The 19,487-nt window shown below is 41.3% G+C and overlaps 1 protein-coding gene across 2 annotated transcripts in view; it reads right to left on the bottom strand.

Annotated features, from left to right (window-relative positions):
* Positions 1-1,002: 1,002 nt before the first annotated feature.
* The window catches only part of HECTD4 (HECT domain E3 ubiquitin protein ligase 4), a 121,496-nt gene continuing 103,011 nt past the window's right edge, over positions 1,003-19,487 (bottom strand). For both annotated transcript variants that reach the window (XM_073313568.2, XM_073313567.2), the window contains exons 61-76: positions 17,957-19,260; positions 16,350-16,557; positions 15,241-15,464; positions 15,005-15,156; positions 14,610-14,716; positions 13,553-13,676; positions 12,506-12,696; positions 11,955-12,101; positions 10,628-10,747; positions 10,326-10,481; positions 8,595-8,698; positions 7,444-7,665; positions 5,756-5,922; positions 5,151-5,346; positions 4,180-4,402; positions 1,003-3,468 (exon numbers count right to left, since the gene is read on the bottom strand). In XM_073313568.2, the coding sequence (XP_073169669.2) occupies positions 3,332-3,468; positions 4,180-4,402; positions 5,151-5,346; positions 5,756-5,922; positions 7,444-7,665; positions 8,595-8,698; positions 10,326-10,481; positions 10,628-10,747; positions 11,955-12,101; positions 12,506-12,696; positions 13,553-13,676; positions 14,610-14,716; positions 15,005-15,156; positions 15,241-15,464; positions 16,350-16,557; positions 17,957-19,260 (3,782 nt within the window). In that variant the 3' untranslated portion in view covers positions 1,003-3,331. The remainder of the gene's footprint in view (positions 3,469-4,179; positions 4,403-5,150; positions 5,347-5,755; positions 5,923-7,443; positions 7,666-8,594; positions 8,699-10,325; positions 10,482-10,627; positions 10,748-11,954; positions 12,102-12,505; positions 12,697-13,552; positions 13,677-14,609; positions 14,717-15,004; positions 15,157-15,240; positions 15,465-16,349; positions 16,558-17,956; positions 19,261-19,487) is intronic.

The following is a 19,487-nucleotide window of genomic DNA, read 5'->3' on the forward strand; positions in this document are numbered from 1 at the left end:
GGCAGCTGTTGCTGCAGGACTTTCAGTGCAAGGCATCATTGTCCACACAGGGGCTTGTCAGGCAGAAACTTGTCCTGGGGACAAGTCTGTACTGGTGCCATTCAATGTTATTCCTGGAGCCTGGGTTACAGTGGCAGATGGTACTGATAAGGAGGGCTTGGTCAGGGAGGGAGCACTGTCAAAGGTTTTTCCTTAGAAAAGTCACATGACATACTTAATACCAAGGAAGTTGCTTCTGCCAGCAGCAAGCAATCTAACTAAAGCCAGAAGCAGAACAGAACTAACATCTGTTTACAAATAAAGATGCTAAGGATGCTTCTATTCCTAGTAAGCATTTATTACACACAAGAGGCAAGGGTAGTTCCTGGGGCAGGATACTATGGCTCCACCTCTTGTTCTCTAGATGATGTTTAATTGGATACCTTATTCATGGGGAAATTGTAGGGTGAAAGCATGGAATAAATTAACTACAACTGTTGAACTGTCAAGTGGGTTTTCTCTGCAGGAGATGCACTGCATTTGTCCTGTTCAAGAGTGTCTGGACTTATAGCTCTGCTGCAAAGAAATATAAAGACTATTAGCCCATAAAAGTAGGGTTTAAAGAAGAATTTCTAGTAGTTTTAATTCTCTCAGAAAATGCAACTTCAAGGTCAGGTTTTCTATATCCAGCCTCAAGTAATAAGGACACAAAATACATCTAAAGATGGATGTTAAGACTCAGTAATGCTGTGTACAGTACCAAGATGGACACCTTGCAGGTACTAGAATAAATACCTGACTGTTTTCCACTGCTCTGTATAATTTTACATTCTGAATGAGTATCTAAGTAAAATAAAAATCACACAGCAAGGTTTGCTTAGAAAGACAGGCTGACTACAGAGACTGAGCACAAGGAAATAACCAGGATTAGAAAAGCTTTAGTTCTAAGCCACAGTAGCACTTCATTCCTTTAACCAGTTCTTCCTACTAAGGGATCACACCATTTTTCAAATCAGTCAAAAGTAGATGAAGGTTATTTATTGTTGACTCATTTTTCCTGTAGTAAGAAGCTTCATTTACACAGCAGGGTGTAAACAGCATTGACTAAAAGTTTGTTAAATGCAACCATAAATAACTATAATAAATAATATATATCAAGTAACTTTACAGCACACATTTCAGGGCCAAGATGTGATATGCTTTACTCACATGTGCTTTCTGGAAGGAGAAGCAGAAACATTAGCAGCAGTTATCTTACTCACAGCTGTAATCCTATCATTGGAAAGGATTGGCATACTAAAGTCCTCAAACCCCTACCAGTGAGGTATTTCACTGAATTTTGAGTCCACTCAAGTTGTTAGGGGTTTGAAAGGAGATACTTAAACAGTACAAAAATACTATTCAAACCACCAGAAAGAAAACCAAAGCATTTGTCAGCAACAGTAGTTCTGCTATGAAAGTCAGATGACATTCTTCATGTTCCCCTTGCTCAGCATCTGTTTGAGAATGCACTTTTTGGATGGGAATAAAGCATTTCAAGCAACATCTCGTGCTTAGTTTTCCTCTGGTCTTGGTAAACTTTACATATGTCTGCCTTACTTGGAATGATTTCATCTATATCTATGCTTCTACCAGAAAGTGGACAAGATTCAAGAGTATATATTATTCCTACATGTTTCTCAGAGGAGAGGGGGAGGGGAATGCTATAGAATGGTGACAATTCTAACAACAGGATTTGGAGCCATTGTATGCCACTTACTACTACTTCAGCTGTTACACACACACACACCCCCCTTTCCATTCGCTCTCAGAACACCACACACATACACACTTAGTGGCTTTCTCTGTTCTCACACATCCTGCTCTCCAAACATACCACACGCATAATAATTCCCAATATTCACAATAATATACAAAAAAATACAGCTTTTCAATTCCCATTACAACTGACCAGCCAAACAATTAGTGTATGTCTCTCTCCTAAAGAGACACATAATACCAGACCTTCATGTGGCTAGATGTGCACCAGCAGGAAAATGACTAATCTGCAGCTCAGTACTGGGCACTTAACTTACAGATAGTGCTGAGCCAAGTCGTACAGCAGTAATGTCCGTGTTCTCTTCGGTTCTTGAGCACAAATAGGGTTTTCATGAGTGCAGTTCTAAATGGTTTGCAAAGTGCTCCCGCACTTTAAATACACCCAGCAGAGGGCACCGCTTGTGTGCATTAGTGAAGGAAGATCGAGGTGGTGCGTTTTACCACTGCAGAACTCATTCCAGAACATACAACAGTTTAACGTACAGAATGGTCACCTCCCTGTATGCCACCATTATCCTTCTATATAAAACAGAAGCTACAGCTTCAATTCAGCAACTTTGTGTCTTTGTCCCCCTGCTAGGGGGTGTCACATTTTTAGGATAATTTGCTTCATTTTAGATAAATCATTTTTGAGTACATAAAACAAATCAAAGGTACTTTAATCATTTACTGGTTAATATTCTGAACATGGTATTTTAGAGAGAACCCACTCTGTTCCTTCCACTATTTAAAAGTCAAAGATCAGTGAAGAAATTTTTGTTAGTAGGTTTAGTTTCAATCCAGGAATGTCTTGATTAGGATCTAACTGTATCATGGTTCTTCAGCTATCCAACTCTGAAGAGGAAAGTTTGAAAATAAAACACTGATATTTACTGTGGTAGTTACCAATGTGTTTGATTTGGATTTAAATAATCAAGAACATTTCAGGATATGTAAACACATGTAATTTGGAAGCATATTTTCTGTTACAAAACCGAAGTGTGTATGTGCTGGAAGTTCAGTGTATCAAGTACAGAAAACGAACTCTCCCAGCTTTCATATGAGAGGTATTTTGTTCTGATTTTATGGAAAATGTGAAGTGATCTTTTTAAAAGTAATTCTATTTTTGTACTCAAAAATGTTTTAGAGGGAGAATGAGCTCTAATCATTTAGATCTGAGCTCTCAACCTCAGAATAGCCAAGTTTGTTGTGTTTGCATGGGCAACACAATTTTAAATTACAAAATTAGAAGTGTACATGTTCAAAGGTCTTTTAAAATTAAATTACACACATCAAACCGGTTTGTACTAAACTATCCTACAAACATTCCACAAACAAGGCAGCAAAATAACCAGTCCACCACAAAAATCTACAAATACAAAACATAAGTCTTCCAATAATTACTGTAATGTGAACAAAAGTTCAGAAAATAAATTAGTCTCCAATTCTTTATGTAGTGTCCCTGGAGGCATTTTCAGGTGAATCACAGGGTTTCTAACAGAGCAGTCATGAAACAAGCCTCCCAAAAGCGTCCCTGGTCTTGGTCTTGCCCAGCTCAGCCGCTAAGTGGATCCTCTCTGTAGTGAACAGCATACCGGAGCTTTTCTAGCATTATATCCAGAGAGGAATATTGAGGAAGCTTTATCATGAACATACACGTTTCAACACGGATGTACCGAGAATCTGGGGAACCTGTAAAGGAACCACATGAAGACTTGTTAACAGCCTGTGCACTTTGACATTCTAGTGAAGTTTCTTTTCCAAGGATGTAATCTTCTCGCTGTTGATATTAACGCACATGAAAGTAATAGAATCCTGTAAATTCTAGGTTCAGGAGACCCACCAAAAAGCCCAATGGAATTTATACGGTTAAGTTTTGTGGGGCCGACACTGGGCCTACAGTATCGTCACTTTAAAAGCATAGAAGATATTCTGCTCTGCAGGAGCCACGTCACGAAATTCCACCACAGTCCCCGCCTCTGCATAGATGGCCAAAGGGCAGATATTTGGAGTCTTTAGAAGATTTATTTTTGCTTGAAGCATCTTATTAGGGCATGGCTTAAGAACAGCCACATTCTCTCGTCACAGTTACAACCATTTCCTAACTGCATTGCGCTTTCTTCTGCAGCCTTGTCTACACAGTGGGGTAATGTGCACTACGGGGGTGTGATTTCTAAAATACACTAACGTGTGTGTTAACTGGTACGTGCAGACCCTGCTGGTGTGCACTAAGTTAAACAGCACTCCATATCACGTTAGTGCACTTTACTCCACTGCGCAGACAAGCCCTGAACCTGTCAGACAAAGGAAGTTTTAAAAGGCAATAAGGATTTCAAATCTACAGAAGGTCACAAGGTAAGAGAGGCTGATTTTATTTATACAAATGTGCAGTAGACAACATACCTGCAGCTCCATCTGGGGGTGCAATTTTCATGGGATAAGGTGGGACATGTGCAGTATCTGGTCCTCCATCTTTGCATGGACACGTAAAGGGGATTCGTTCCTGGTTGCAGGCAAACTTTATGAATTTGCAGAGTTCTTCCTGAGTAAACATTTCTAATGCACCCCAGAAAAATTCAATATGTTGGTCTGTTTCCATCAGCCCCACCTGGTACATGGTGTGCGCCTAAGGGAAGGGGAAGGACAGTGAAATTAGATACAGATGAAGAACATGATGTGTATTACTCTCCTTTTCAAGTCTTGCATCAGTGATAATGGAAATCGATCACAGCAGGGTATCCTAACAATCAGTTTTACCAGTACAAGTTCCACTAGAAATCGATTAATTCAAATTGTTGCTTTGGGTGCAGTGAGATAGAATTCCAGTATCTATCATTCTACCCCAACTGCTTCTATAACAGACTGACCTTTACACAGACCCTTTCTAAACTGCATCCAGGCTGGGTTTTTGCACACTGTGCTATACCAGTTCAAGGCTGCTGCTGTTGCAAGGCAAACACATCTTCGCACAATATTTTAATACAAGGGGTTAAAGATGTTTGATAACGTAAACCAAAAAATACCCTCTTTGTGGTGCATTGTCTGTAGTACTAATATTAATGTACTTACAGGCCAATGTTGAGTAATTCTGAAAAAGTACATGTTTGCAGAAATTATCCTGCTATATCCTGTTATGAAATTTTAAACAGCTAATTTAATCTTAGTAAAGAGGCAGGTATTGAATAGAGTTTGGGGACGTGGACATTTTTAGAGTTTGATAATTTAAATATTGATTTTAAACAAATTTAATCCCTGCCTGAAAAACCGAATTGTAGCTTTTCTTGAAACAGAAGCAACTATGCCAGAAGGTGCTTACCAATTCATTACCCTAACTTTAGATATGCATGTTCCAAAGGGACTTCAGCCCAAGATACCTTTAGGAACTCCAGGTTAATGTAAGGTAGCCCACACGTCCTTAGCTCCATTTCTAGAGGAGTCAGTGTTGTTAGAAGCTGCAGGGGTATAATCGATCCTAGTCCAGCACGCACAGCCGTCATGCAGTCAGGATTCTGCAGTTCATGCAGCCTCAGATTCCGGATTGCTGTTGCATACATGTCCTTATTCTCCCAGCTGACATAAGGGATTTAGAAAGAAAGGAGTCTGAGAGGAAAAGTCTTACTCCCCATTACAATCTGCAATCCCATTTCCTGGGCATGGGCTTCTGGTCACTTCCATTCTGATGCCATCTACTGTTCCCAATTTAACCCCACATGCAGCAGCACCTGCGGATCCTGGGACGCGCACACACACAGCATGCAGTGATGACTACTAGGAAGCGGTCACTGTGCTGTCATGCTCAGCCCTCCATTATTTACAGATGAACAGCGGTATGCTGGAGGTTCCCAGCTCCTGCCAGTCAAAGGTACCGGGTATTCCCAGCACCCTCGCTTTCACCATGTCACAGCACTATTTAGCTGAGGGTTGAAAAGTCATCGCATTTACTCTCATGAAACATCCTCCCAATAATGGTGTTACTCACATTACGGGAATGTGCCTGCCTCTAGGACACAGCTCCAGCTCTTCGCCGGTCATGCTCAGGTAGGTGAACTTACAGCATGGTTTGTTAGGACAATCAGGGCTCTCTGTCGCTAGATGCTGGGATGCAATTTCGGCACACAAGGCCTCCAGTTCAGTCTCATCGTTTATCTAGGATGACACGGGATAATATCTAGTAACTTGCACTTTACTGTACCTTGTTCTTGTTAATCTCTTCAGACATCATCATGCCAACATAATGACTAAAAGGGCAGGCGCCAGCTTCCTCATTTCCCCAGGGGTTCTCGACCCCTGCCCCGCTGCAGGCCTCACTCCCACTCCACCCCTTCCCCAAGGCCCCACTCTGCTCCACCTCTTCCCACCCTGTTCTGCCCCCTCCGATCCCCCCTGCACCTCCTGCACACCGCTGAACAGCTGATCCGCAGCAGGCAGGAGAGGCTGGGAGGGAGGGGTAGGAGCTGATCAGCGGGGCCACTGGTGGGTGCTGAGCACCCACTATTATTTTTTGATGGGTGCTCCAGTGTTGGAGCACTTAAGGAGGCGGTGCCTATGAAAGGGCCCCATTACATTTTACATCATCCAATGACAATGGCACAGGCACTGAAAGGCAACCTGTCCTCGAGTAAGAGATCACATCTGGGTATGAGGAGCAAGCCAGCATTCTAGTTTAGCCCTGTACAGATTACGAATGTGGTATTAAATTTCACATGCTGCATAAAGTAAAATATTTAAGGAGGAGAACATGAGCATGTCACTTGACCTGCATTCCAGCTGCGAGGATCTGCTGGGGACTCTCAGAGGTTATGCTTAAAACCCCCCCAAACTATCCCTGTGCCACATAGAATGTTTTAAGGACAGCGCCTACCATTGCTGAGCCAGCCCAATGAACAGACACTGCTGCATTTCCTTTACTGTGCTAACATCTGCTTTGTGCTGTGCAGAAGGACCATTACAAATTCTATTAGGAACATGGTCTTATGGGAAATTAACATTTGCCAAATAGAACACCAAGTTATTAGGAAAAGCAATGTTAGTTTTCACATTTTTAAGGGAATATTATAAAAAGTAGTTTAAAAACTAAAGAGCATTTCACAGACAATTTAAAGTTACTACTGTTTTTATAGTTCTGCTGACAACTGGGCACCTTATTAACGTTTGTGCATGGGATCACCTAGTGCCTGCAATGTTTCGAAACAAAGAACAAAGAGTTGAGTTATGCAACTGATTCACAGCATTAGGTTTCTCCAGATTACTGAATTGGTGAAGTCTGGATCAACACATCAGCTGGCTAACGAGTAAAACCTGTTGCTACCTAATGTGGAAGCCCTAACACAGTTGATCGTGGCACCTAAAGATAAATTGTAAAAGTTCCTAGTCTCAATTTAAGCAGAGCGTGGCCATCCTGGGGAGGGATGACAATGCATGATAGAGTGCCTTTCCCATGCCAACAGGATGTAAAATGACTAAAACTCAGGGTCTCATCCTGCCGTTCCATGCATGGTGATGAAGCTTTGCACCCACATGGAGCCCTACTGGCCTTTAACAGGAGTTTGACAGATCAGGCCCTCAGTCAGGCTGTACAATTACTGCAGGGTTTCTATCAGCAGCGAAGACCCAGTGCACAAGGGCTATGGGTAAAGGAGACAAAGAAGAAAAGAGGGAAAAAATTACATTTTCAAATTTTTTGACATAGTTGTAGGTAAGGATGTCAGCTTCCTGGAGATCAACATCTGGATCCAGTGGTTCTCCTACTAAGGTCTTCCAGAACGAGGATAAGAGATCCAGCGGAAGAGGAACGTCAGCTCTAACTGCAATGCCCAGTAGCTGTCCAAAGAAATGAAGCAACTGCTCTTCCGCATAGGTTATAGGACTAGGTGTCAGAATATACTTCCCCTTAATAAAACAAACACAAACATTTAATGATTAGAGAAAACACCAGAGGTGAATATTTTCAGGAAGAAAGAATGGTCAGGTAAGAGGTTTTCAAACACATTGAAGCCTGTTTAGTAGCCTAGAACAGTTTCTCAAAGCATGGGGCCCGAAGGTATATAAACGTTGGCCCTTAACAACATATTGGGGTGTTGAAGGGGGCTCTGCTTTTAAAAGTTCGGGAAACGCTGACCTAGTTTTTTGTGTGTTAGCTTTAATAGTTTAAGGTCTAAAGCATATAGGTGTTAGACGGCCCTGCAGTAGTTTACATACAGAACTGGATTGTGTTTATGCAGTCTGCTCTGCATAATGTGTGGCTGCCCACCTCAGGAGCATTGCAGGGAAGGAACCATGCCTCAGTGACTGTGAGCTCTCTGGGACAGGGACCATGTCTTTACTTGTTTCTGTAAAATGTCAAGCACGCAAAATAGGGGCCAAATTCCAATACCCTTACTCACACTGAGTTGGGTCTTACCCCACAAGTAGTACTACTGATTTCAGTGTGGACATTTGTGGAGTAAGAGTGGCAGAATCTGGCCCATAAATAACTTCTCATGAAGAAATACAAGAGACAATCTTGAAATCAAACACTTTAAAGGGTGCTTTAGAGGAGATGAGCTTTGTTCTAAGGTCAGAACTACAGCATGTAGCAGACAGATAAGCACCTTACTTCTTGTGGACTTTTCTAAACACGATGCAGGGGAACTCACCTACACATTCCCTCCAGTCATTAATGGGAGTTGTGTGGCTAACTCCCACATGCATCTCTTTGAAAACTCCCCTAGTTGTCAGCAATTGAGAGCATTCTAATCCTAGTCACTGAGTGCTGATATCGAGTATTTCCTTAGTAAGAGCAAAGCACTTGTTTATTAATCTCCATTGGGGTATCATACCTTATTCTTATTGACTGTAGAGCTGGGGCACAGCAAGAGCAGGGAAAGCAAAGAGCTCTGTAACTCCTTACAGACCTGCCACAGGAAGTGACGAAATGAACCACCTGAAAGAAAGATGCAAAGCTTTCACTCTAACAAACCACACATACACCCTCTCTGGCCTCACTCCTGTTGCCTTCTTGTCCACAGTGTACCAGCCCCCTGAAATCAACATTTAACTCAAATTTCTACAGGTGAAACATGTTTCATTGTGTATAGTGGATAACCAAGAATGGGGAAGATGGCAGCCATCCCTAACCTGTTCATGTGCATATCTGCACTGCAACTGTTTAACTGCATAAAAGAACATTCAGTGTGTTGCTTTCCGCTCCATTCTCAGCTAATGGTCTTGGCTTCAATCGCTAGTTGTTTATTTAAGGTTACCTAGAGAGATGCAATACCTTTGTTATTCTGTTTAGACTTTAAGGAGAAATCACCACCTCATTAAGATGGAACACGCAGGCGGCCTACTCACAATCTAGCTAAATGCAATCAGGCAATACTGCTAGAATCTTAACACAAACCAAGTTACCTCTGCATCACATCACAGGTATTGTTATTCATCATAACGAAAAAGAAAAGATGGATTTAATACTTTGAGGGGATACTTCAAACAGCTCTTTAACAATACTTCCGTGCACCTCCAATGACTTCATGCAGTTTGATAGAACTGAGTAGTAAGTAGTGGGGAAAGTGTTAACTAGAATTTCCATTTTGCCATCTCTCATGCTATATCCAGTCATTAACTTCCTAAGACGACCCATTAGAATCAGTACATGCAGATTGCATCAATCTTGCAAACAGGAATTGATTTTCTTTTCTCAGATAGTTTGTTCTTTAAACTTCCCTTGCCCTTGCATATACCCCGAGGATGGCAACAAATCAGTAAAACAGGAAGCTTTCTCCTGGCTCCTATCCCAGTATCTCTTGGAGAGTCCACCCAACAGTATGTAGCACTGGGGAAAGTGTCTCTAAGTCAAAGTTTAGTGATGAAGTCATTTAGATAAGCCTCTCCCTGACGTCCGTATGTTCAGAACACTAGTTGGCTTCAGATACGATGTTTTCCCAATTTCTTTCTAGCATCAGCATAAAGCATAGCAGGCACTAGCATTCCATGTCTCCAAAGAAAGATTTGTACTATAAAGCAGATTATATACATTAAATAGAAATGTCTAGTCAGATAAACCAAACTACTATCAGATAGCTTAGACCCCATACGTAGGCTTTTGTTTTTCCCCTTCAAAAAAAGGGAAACTTTACAAAAATGAACTTTTTTTTTTTATTGGCTTAATTTAAACCTTTCCCCTGGAGTGTCTGAAACTCAGCTATTGTAACATGGGGTTAATCACAAAAAACAGAAAGTGAAACTGACCAGCGTACTCTCAGTGTACCAGCCAAGTTGGATTCAAAAAACAAACACAAAGTGTTGGGAGAAAAGGAGACATATCATAGTCAGCCGTATTTAACAAAAAAAGTTCTTACCTAACGAACGTTCTTTTAAGTATAACATCACTGCAGAGTCACTAGCGATCTGTCCCTGTACTACTCATTCAGTCTAAACACTCGTTAACTTTTCTGGAACCTGGTCCTAGTGAAGACTACATGCTCAAGTCCTCGCTAGCATTAGTTTTCCTTGCCTTCTTTGGATACATTCCGCGTGTGTCACTACTGTTCTGTCAGACGATAACTTACTTGTTCCATGCACCTCCTCTCCAGTGAAGCGAATGTTAAAGGCATATGTGGGATCCCCACCACTGGCCAGTTTAACACAGAGCTGAGAGGATGGCACACAGGCTAGCTGCCTAGCTGCCTGGCAGAAGTAGGAATTCTCTGAAGAACGGATCTCCCCTATTTAAAAGAAACATTTTAAAAAACTGAATCCACTGTGAGTATTTTGTGTTCATAAGAGTCTGAGCTTAGTTATTTTAAGACCAATTTGAAATCATAGGCAGTAAATGAAAATTAAGGTTAGAGAGAATAAATAATGCAAATACCTCCCACTATTTCTAATGGATCCAGTGTGATTTCCGGCGCTGCGTGATCTGCTGTTCTTTGCACAGTGGCATTCAGCACTCGATTCATTACAGTCACCTTTGTGTCATAAAAGATTAAACCTAAATAAAGAAATACATGTTTATGTCTACTATTGGTCCTTCTGTAATTTTATTTCCTGAAATCATCTGATGAACAACATTTTGGGACTGATTTAATCTTCTGTAAGCCTCAGTCTAAGAGCTGGCCAACCCAAACAAGCCTTTGGACACTTTTTGTATTCAGAGTTAATGTTTATCGGAAGACACATGTCAAGTAAGTACTTTATCACAATATTTCTGTACAACAGATTTCTTATATTAGATGATTATTTCCTGTCAGCCAAACCATAAGCTGTGCAAATAAGATAGAAAAGCACATTTCTAAATAGTTTTCTGAAATCTGGCATGCTCTGAGGAGGATACTAATGACAAGAAGATATCAATCAGTGTATCTCATGGCACCCTAAATCCATACACTACACACAGACAGACTGTGAACACTCGATTTCCACACCTGAGGTTTGCAAGTGCTCTTTTCTGGTTGGGTAGAAGCAAAGACTCAACATCAGCTATTTCTCCAGAGTAAATGAAATGACTGGTCTGGCCAGGGTAGCCTAAATCTTTTACTCATTGTATGATTATTGGAGGTTCTCATGAAGGTCTATCTTTGTAAGCCTACCACTCCTGTAGCAGTTAGCAGGCTCACCGGTTCTGGAACCCTTGACTATATTGTATGCTCTTGGGGCTAACATACCATTTCAGCCATATGGTTATTTATATTGTGATAGCACATGGAATCCCCAAGCAGGACAAACGTCCGTTGTGCTGGGCATTATACACAATAGAACAGCCTGTCTCCATCCTCCAAACCATACCATCTAAATATTTATGTTTGTAGTGAGATACGGCAGCCTTCTCATTACAGCAATTCCTATTGCGTTTTTCAGAGTACTTCAGCAAGGTCATTTGAAACATAGCACTGCCCTGGTTGGTTCTCCCTAATCCAGGAAAACACTAGCAACAGCTCTTACTCATGTGCTCACATTGTTCTTAGACAGTCACCCTATTCAGTCAGCGTACTGGGTTATCTGGTTGAGAAGCAAAGTCAAGGAGCTTTTGACAGTATGGTGATCCCCTCTCTATCTCCCCCCAAAGTTCTCCGATTTCTGAGGTAAGTGTGGATTAATCTTTTCTCCAGTCTGTACCAATGAGAGAACCTGCAAAAGATGCTAAACTTCCCCCAAGCATCAGACAGTCACAGAACTCACGCAGTCCTAGAGACACTGACCTTTGGCCTCTCGCAGTAACACAGCAATACTATTAGCGTACATTTCTGTCTGTCGCAGCTCCACCAGCAGAAGGAAGAAGGTCTCCAGCATGGTGTTCAGAGACTGAAGCAGTGCAAAACGTAGACGTAGACTCTCAATGGGAACATCTGAGATGGGGAAAAAAATTCAGAAACAGAGAGCTAAAGGACAGGACAGGAGTCCTCAAACTCATCACATCAACACCCATTCTGGCATAGTGACCACAGACTGAATGGGCCCTGTAGAATGAACTACCCCCATGTCCATTAGAGGTGGCCCCTACATGCCAGGGTAGAGACACACTGACAGGGTTTTGTGGCTTGGGGGGAAGCCTGCACTGTCATTGCCTTTGCTGTTCCTTTTCTGTGGTGACCCAGAGGACTTCAGTTTCCAGGGCTGTCAATCCAGTGCTGAATTCACAGCCCTTCACTAAGTGTTTCACACTGAATCCATAAGCAATCTATAACCATGAACTGAAGAGGAATACAAAGCGTATGAAGTAATAACTAGAAAACCCCCAATTTGTGCATACTCAGCAGACAAGAGACTCTGGGATCAGCTGCGTCAGCTGGATCTAAGTAAACTTCGTGCGGGTGCAGTCGTGCTGGGGTAATTGCAAGATGACGGCACAGTCGGTTGATGTACTGCACAAGGGCTACGTCCATTTCCAAAGTCCACTTCCGGGATGCTTTCTGAGCATGTCTTGCGTCAATGCAGGCACACCTGAAGAACAAGGGGATTAGAACTGTTAAATGCAAATGCTCCCCTGGACTGCATTAACCATGAAGCCAGGTGGCTTTAGGTCTCTCCTTTTCCCTTTCCCTAAGTACAGCTCCTTTAGCCTAGACATTAGAATGCTTCAGATATGAGGGAGAACGAATCATTATCATTATCATCCCTCCTTGCCTGACTTTCATTACCTGCTTACTAGGCTTACTTACTGCACTGGGCACTCTCTACTCTGAGCTCATAAGCAGACATGGGAGTGGGATATAGTAGGCAGGCAATTTGCAGCTCAATACCAGGGAAGAGGATAGATCCATTTAAGGGACTTCTCTGCTTTGAAATGATAACAGGGAAGAAAGTAACATGATGACTAAACATTCTACCCTGTACTAGCTCCTTCAAAACAAGTGGAGAAATCTACCAAAGCAGTTTCAATACCATGAGGCACAGAATGCAGCTTTGATGTGGCATGAAGCCAGAGAAGGTTAGTTTAGGCAACAGCTGGCAGTGCAGTTGTTGACAGGTCAGTTTATTATGGATTTTGGAAGTAAGAGGGACAAAATGAACTAATTTTGTTTAAACCAGGTTTCCACAATTCAGGTGTGATCCTCCTAGCGAGCATGTGCACGTGGAAGTCAGGAACAGACATCCTGGCAGCTGAATATGAATCAAGTCCCTTAAATAACATTCTAAGAAACTATTCAACAATTCTATGTTGATGCATCGTAGCCACATCCAGAAGTGCACTGAGCATTAATAAGTTTCAGACTACCTGTAGTAAAACTCAGCCATTCCAAACACGTTCAGATTAAGTATTGAATTCTATACCACTTTTACAAAACATGTATTGCACCTTTCAAAATGAAGATCATATCCACAGGACAAAATAGCTCTCCAGACACTACGGATGTCCTGTTTGGCTCGATCAACAACAAATCTGTGAAATCCATCCAGTGTCAAATACTTCTCTTCTGGAACTGACAACAGAGATGTAAGTATTAAACAATTAGTAATTTACCAGAAAAAAAAATTATATCATGCAGGCTTATTTCCAGAGTGTTTGCTTTTGTCTGGCTACCCTCAACTCACATCCGAAACTCAAGCTACCTGCCTGCTTCCCACTGGTCTTGTCCTCTCCACAAGGGACAAATCCAAGACAGCCTTTCCCAGAAAAAAATCTGAAACTGTTAGGGTTGCTAGGGTTTAATCCAGAGTGTTCATTTCTCCCTTATTAATGACTCCATCCCTGCAATTCCATCAAGGAGCATTTCTGCCTGAGAGGGAGCTATGCTAGCTCTCCAAGGTTAGTGTCCTATAATCTGACCATGTGTTTCCAAAAGCGAAGGGTGGAGCCACAGAATGAACCCTCATTCTCAAGCCCTGCTGGCCCAGGAGTGGAATACCAAGAGAGAGCCTTGCACTCCATTCCCCTGCCTGGCTGTACCAGACCCAAGATTGCCATGCTATCTATGTAGCATTTCTGAAGCTTTTATTTCAGCTTAATAGTCCCATTGTTCAATCACATTCCATCTCCATTACACGTTGCCTTTATACCTTAAGCTCTTTGGAAGTCGAGGAAGTTCCCTGCCCTAGTTCCCTGCCCCAAGTGCTTAGTACGCTGTTTGAGTTATAATAATAATCATGTGCCAAGTTCTGCTCTCATTTACTCATCCCCAGGAACTCTAGATTCACATGGATACAAGTGAGAGTGGAAATTGGGCCCACATTTGCAATTAGTTTAATCTTTTAGACAGCTTATAAATTAACCTCATTTAAAAAAAAAAGCAAGTGGTCTTTCATTTTTAGTCTAGAAATACCTGGCCAATTTACATGTTTGAAATCTTTACCCTTTGCTAGATAGCATGTTTTCAGATAGAAAGTAATGAGAAGAATTTCTAGACAGCCCCTACCTTCTTGTTTCTTTGTAGGAGACTTCTCTGGGTCCTTCTCATCAGGTTTGCCCTTCTCTGGAGATTTTGGCTTTACAGTAGGTTTCTTCTCACTTAAAGCTGTTCTGCTATGGGACAGAAACATTTTTTTGGTGAGAATATACATTTCCTTAAATGACTGAGTGTGGTATGAAATATTATATATATATTTCATAAAATATGAAATATTGTTTAACGTAAGAGAGGATTTATGCCCTCAAAGCCACGAGTTATTTTAGGTCTCTTCTTGATTTTTTTAATTTTTTTTTTAAAATCATCTTCTGCACACCAGTGTTCTGACATACTGAAAAGAAAAAACTAGTTCCATGCAGAGAGGCCAGCTGTTTTATGACTGCAGAAAAGTTCAAGGCACTAACCTGACACTATTGAGCACAGATTTTTCCTTTGCAGGTGGTTTAGTAACCGGACGTTTGGAGCTCACAACTTTCACTGGATGTTGCTCTTTGCCTGCCTTGTTGTACTTGCTCTTGTCAAACTTAGGCTTGGGCACACCGTATTTCCTTAAAATCTTCCAAAAGAGAAATGAATGATTACCCAATATTTCCAAATTACACAAGGAGAGTAATTAAAGAGGTGTTTTACACAGGGCTACCTGAGTGAGTTGGTCCTCCAGCACCTTCTTTGGTGGGCGGACATTTGTGAAGAAAACATGGAGAAGGTTTCCAGGAGTCTGCGAATTTATTTGCTCTTTGCTCAGATAAATATCAGCAACTTTAATGGGTTTTGCTGGAGTTAGGCTCAGCATTTGTTCAGAGTGAACACAGCTCTTAAATATGTCTGTGAGGACTTCTCGAGCACCTGGGACCAATTTCTCACCTAATACAAAAAATTGCAATACAGTACAAATCCAACATGAAAAGAGAGTTTAGAATTAAGACACTGGGAAGATATGGTTCTATTCATTCACTATATTATTTAAAAAAAACTTGTGCTCTAAAATACTAGACAGCAAATAGTTTAGAAAACAGTATACACAGCAGTCACAACATTTTTAAAGTTCAATTTATGGTACTACAGACAGTGCCTTCCATTTATTTTGATCCACTACGTTGATGTCACTCAAAATTATAACAACAATTGATTTAGTTATCCAGCTGATTCCTGGGTGCACATCACAATTTGCATAGGTACACAAGAGTGTTTATGTCAATAATTGAATTAATTGTTCTCTGAGGCTATTCCCTCCCCGCCCCAATTAATCTTTTCTCCCCCTCATTTAGAATTTAGGGCCCATCCAACTGATATACTTTTCTATAGCTTTATGATTTGATTCAAGAGGTTTTGATCACATTGTTAGAGTAAAATTAACCACTGATTAATATAAGTCGAAGACTATGAGTAAAATTCTGCTCAGTTACTCTGGATTCGTTCCAGCATAACTCCGTTCAAGTCAAGGAATAGTTTGATCTAATAATATTTGTAAATGGGTTAAAATCACAATTTTTTCCCCCTGTCGACTATTAAATAAATTAGTAAATAAAAAATTATTCATGACTATCTGACCAGCTTTAGAGATTGTTGAATACTCTAATTGTCACAAATCTCCTCCCCCCAATCTATTGGCAAGTAATTTATATGAGAACAATTTTTTCCATTGTCAGTCTGTCAATGAATCACTCTGGATTTACACCAGCGTGAGAAGAATGTGACCACTACATAAAACCTGGAAAAAAGGTATTTGCCAATATGAAAGATACACACCTTTTATCGATTTATCATTAAAATAGTCTTCTAGGACTGGGCTCCCTTGCGTATCAAATAAACTCTGATTTACAGTAGATACAGTTAAAATCTCCTCAGTTGACATTTCCATTAGTTCATCTTCACCATCCAGACTTGACAAACCAATCAGATCACTACTGTTAAATAAACTGGCTCGGATTTTCTCTATTTTAGCTCGTGACCTTATCTGCGTAAATAACGAAAGTAGTTACAAGGAATTCTGATGGGGAACATATTATCTGTCATTCATATTGGTTAAGTCTTGCATTCTCTTTTCTTGCAGAGGTTTAACATTATACATGTGCTACATTAATTCTCTGATACCAGAATTCAGATTTACTGGCAATACATCCACCCTAGGAAGTGGGGTCTTTGAAACCACCACACCCTGGGTTAATTACACAGGCCTCTGAGAAATGACTATTCCATTTCTTAAGTTTGGAGGTAACTCTTGAGATAAGAAGCCTTGAGATATGAAAATATTAGTTCTAGATCAACTTGAAGGTTTCAGGGTCACCTGCAGTTCTCCTCAACTGTGCGGTATTTAGAAAATATCTACATAAAATTGGCCCTTGGAAGCAGAGCTATTGTTCCAGCTCCCTAACTTTCTTGGAAGCTGTGAATATCAGTAATGCATCATTACCGGAATAGCTACAGACCAGGTGTACGGTTCAGCATGATTATGTTACCATTTTCCTTTACAGGATCTATTGCTTATTTCAATGTGAATATCTTTGGCTCAGTAAAAAATTAAGACAGCTGAATATATTCCTTTGGAGTAAACTATATTTTCTTCTATAAGATGAGCTGAAACACAAGCCTAATTCTGAAGCTGCAACAAACTTGAGGCAGATGTTACTGAAAGCCTCTGGAAGCCCAGGGGAGATTTTTCAAATGAGGGATTTAGGAGCACTAGACCTTCAATAGCATTTGCAGTCCTTTGGAAAGGAGAATTTTAAACAAGCAGACGTTAGCCCAAGTATGCTACTCTTTTGGCAACAAAGTTCAAAATCATTCAATGTCAAACCATAATATTGAGGGAATCAAGTACATTCTTAAAGTCTACTGAAGTAATAAACTGTAAAAACCCACAGTGACTTTACACTGTTGCATTCAGAAAGGATGTTGATTTTAAAGGTTCTGATAAAGGCAAAAGAAAGTGTTTAGAGTCACTGCACTGTGATCCCGGGGCAAATCTGAAGATAATGTAGTACAAGAAAGCATATCCATCAAATTCTAACTGGAATGCATTTGATGCTGTGTCCTAGTTAGACAGCATAATTTGTGCTGAACTATTGCTTGTTTATAGTACCTGCCACTCTCCATCCAATATACAAAAGTGAATTATTCATGTTGTAGTATTACCCCCACACCAGTCTATATGGAAAGGAAACACCCTCTTTGGCCCTGTGAGTCACCCCCACAATATGGTGTAGAGAGAAGTGAAAAACAAGATTTGTTTTGTTTTTGAGTTTGGGGGAAGACAGTTACTAGAATCGACATCATTCATTTAGGACAAAATCTGGCCTGACTGCTCCAAGAAAGGGGAGCTACAAATGAATCCCTGACTGCCTGAAAGCTGTTACCTCCACTACTGCAAAACCCTTGATTGGCCGTGACATCAGTGGCTGGTTGTCCAGTGACGTGACAGTGTACATTGATCCAACATCAGATACAGACGCTGTTTCTACATTGTCAAGTTGTTCCCCAAGACTGCCAAGGCTGCCAAGGCTTCCAGTGCTGCAAAGTGAAAGATCTAAGCTCTCCTGGCTGGAAACAACATGTGGCTCTAGCAGTCCTGGTGGAATGGCCAACTCCAGTCCAGCTTGAAACTGGTCTACAGAAATATCGCTAATTGTCCGAGAGATACCCTGCGAGCTGCAGAGGGAGGCCTGGCTTGTAGAGGCTGAGGCACTAACACTCATGGCAGGTGTGACGCTGCTAGAACTGCTGATATCGAGACTGTCTGCACTACTAGACACAGTTGGTTTTTCCAATTCAGTCCTACATTCTCCTCCTCCTGCTTTGTCCTTGATTTTTTTGGGATCCTCTTCCTGCAAGGGGATGTAGATTTCATCTTTGAAGACTCCACCATGTGCATTACACGCCTTCCGGATTGCACTTCTGACAATACCCTCCTCTAAGTGAGTTGGTATTCCAGAAATCACAAGTAACCGACTGTGAGCTGTTGCACCCACTAGTGCCTGGCAAGCATCAGCTACAGCATCATTTGTCACACCTAGCCCTTGTGGATCCTTTTTAGTTAGGTGTCTGAGAATTATAAGTAAGGTCAGCGCTCTATGAAACCATAACATATCCTCAGGTTTGCTTCCTCCTATATTCAGAATTGCAGCGTCAGTTTCAGCAGCTCGGGATGAAGACCGTTTACCTGAAGACGATGTCTTTTCCCGCTTCATTTTGACTTTTTTCCTCTTTGACAGGAGGCTTGGGCTCTGGGGCGTCTGTCCTGGAGAAGATGAAGAGGAGGAAGAGGAATCACTTAGATTTGGGGCATTTGTTGAGGACATCACACTAGCTGTTACACTCATGTTGATTGGCAGAGTCACTTCTGCTACAGCTAGACAGCCTTCCATCAGAGCATGGAAGTAGGTTGAAAATCTTCCCTGGTCAGCCACTCCCACACCAGAGCCACCACATGCATTTCCAGACACCCAGTTTTGAGTTTCTTCATCGTATAGTTTGTGCAGTTCAGACTGAAGAGCCATAAGCATGGCTAGACAGGGATTTAGCTGAAGTGCAATGGAAGAAGACAACCCTGCTGGGTTCTTTTTCTGTTCCAGATTGTGAATTTTGCGAAGCAACTCTCCCAAGAGATGAAATATCAGTTCCTTCACACAAGCTGCCATGTCTGTCGTCCAGAGAAAGTTCCCTATGTATGGAAGACAGAAAGACATGGGAATTAGATTTATTCCAATGTGACTGGCTTTATTACATGAATTATGACAACATTCAACGGGCGTAAAATCAAACAAGGCCACTTACAAACCCATAGTGATATTCTTCCCACAGAGACATCTTCATGCAACCAACAAATACATAATACTAGAAGGTCCTATGGCAAAACAAACCTACATTTTGCATCACTCAAGTTCAGCA

This window comes from Lepidochelys kempii, chromosome 15 (genome assembly GCF_965140285.1).
Source record: "Lepidochelys kempii isolate rLepKem1 chromosome 15, rLepKem1.hap1, whole genome shotgun sequence".
NCBI classification, from domain to species: domain Eukaryota; kingdom Metazoa; phylum Chordata; order Testudines; family Cheloniidae; genus Lepidochelys; species Lepidochelys kempii.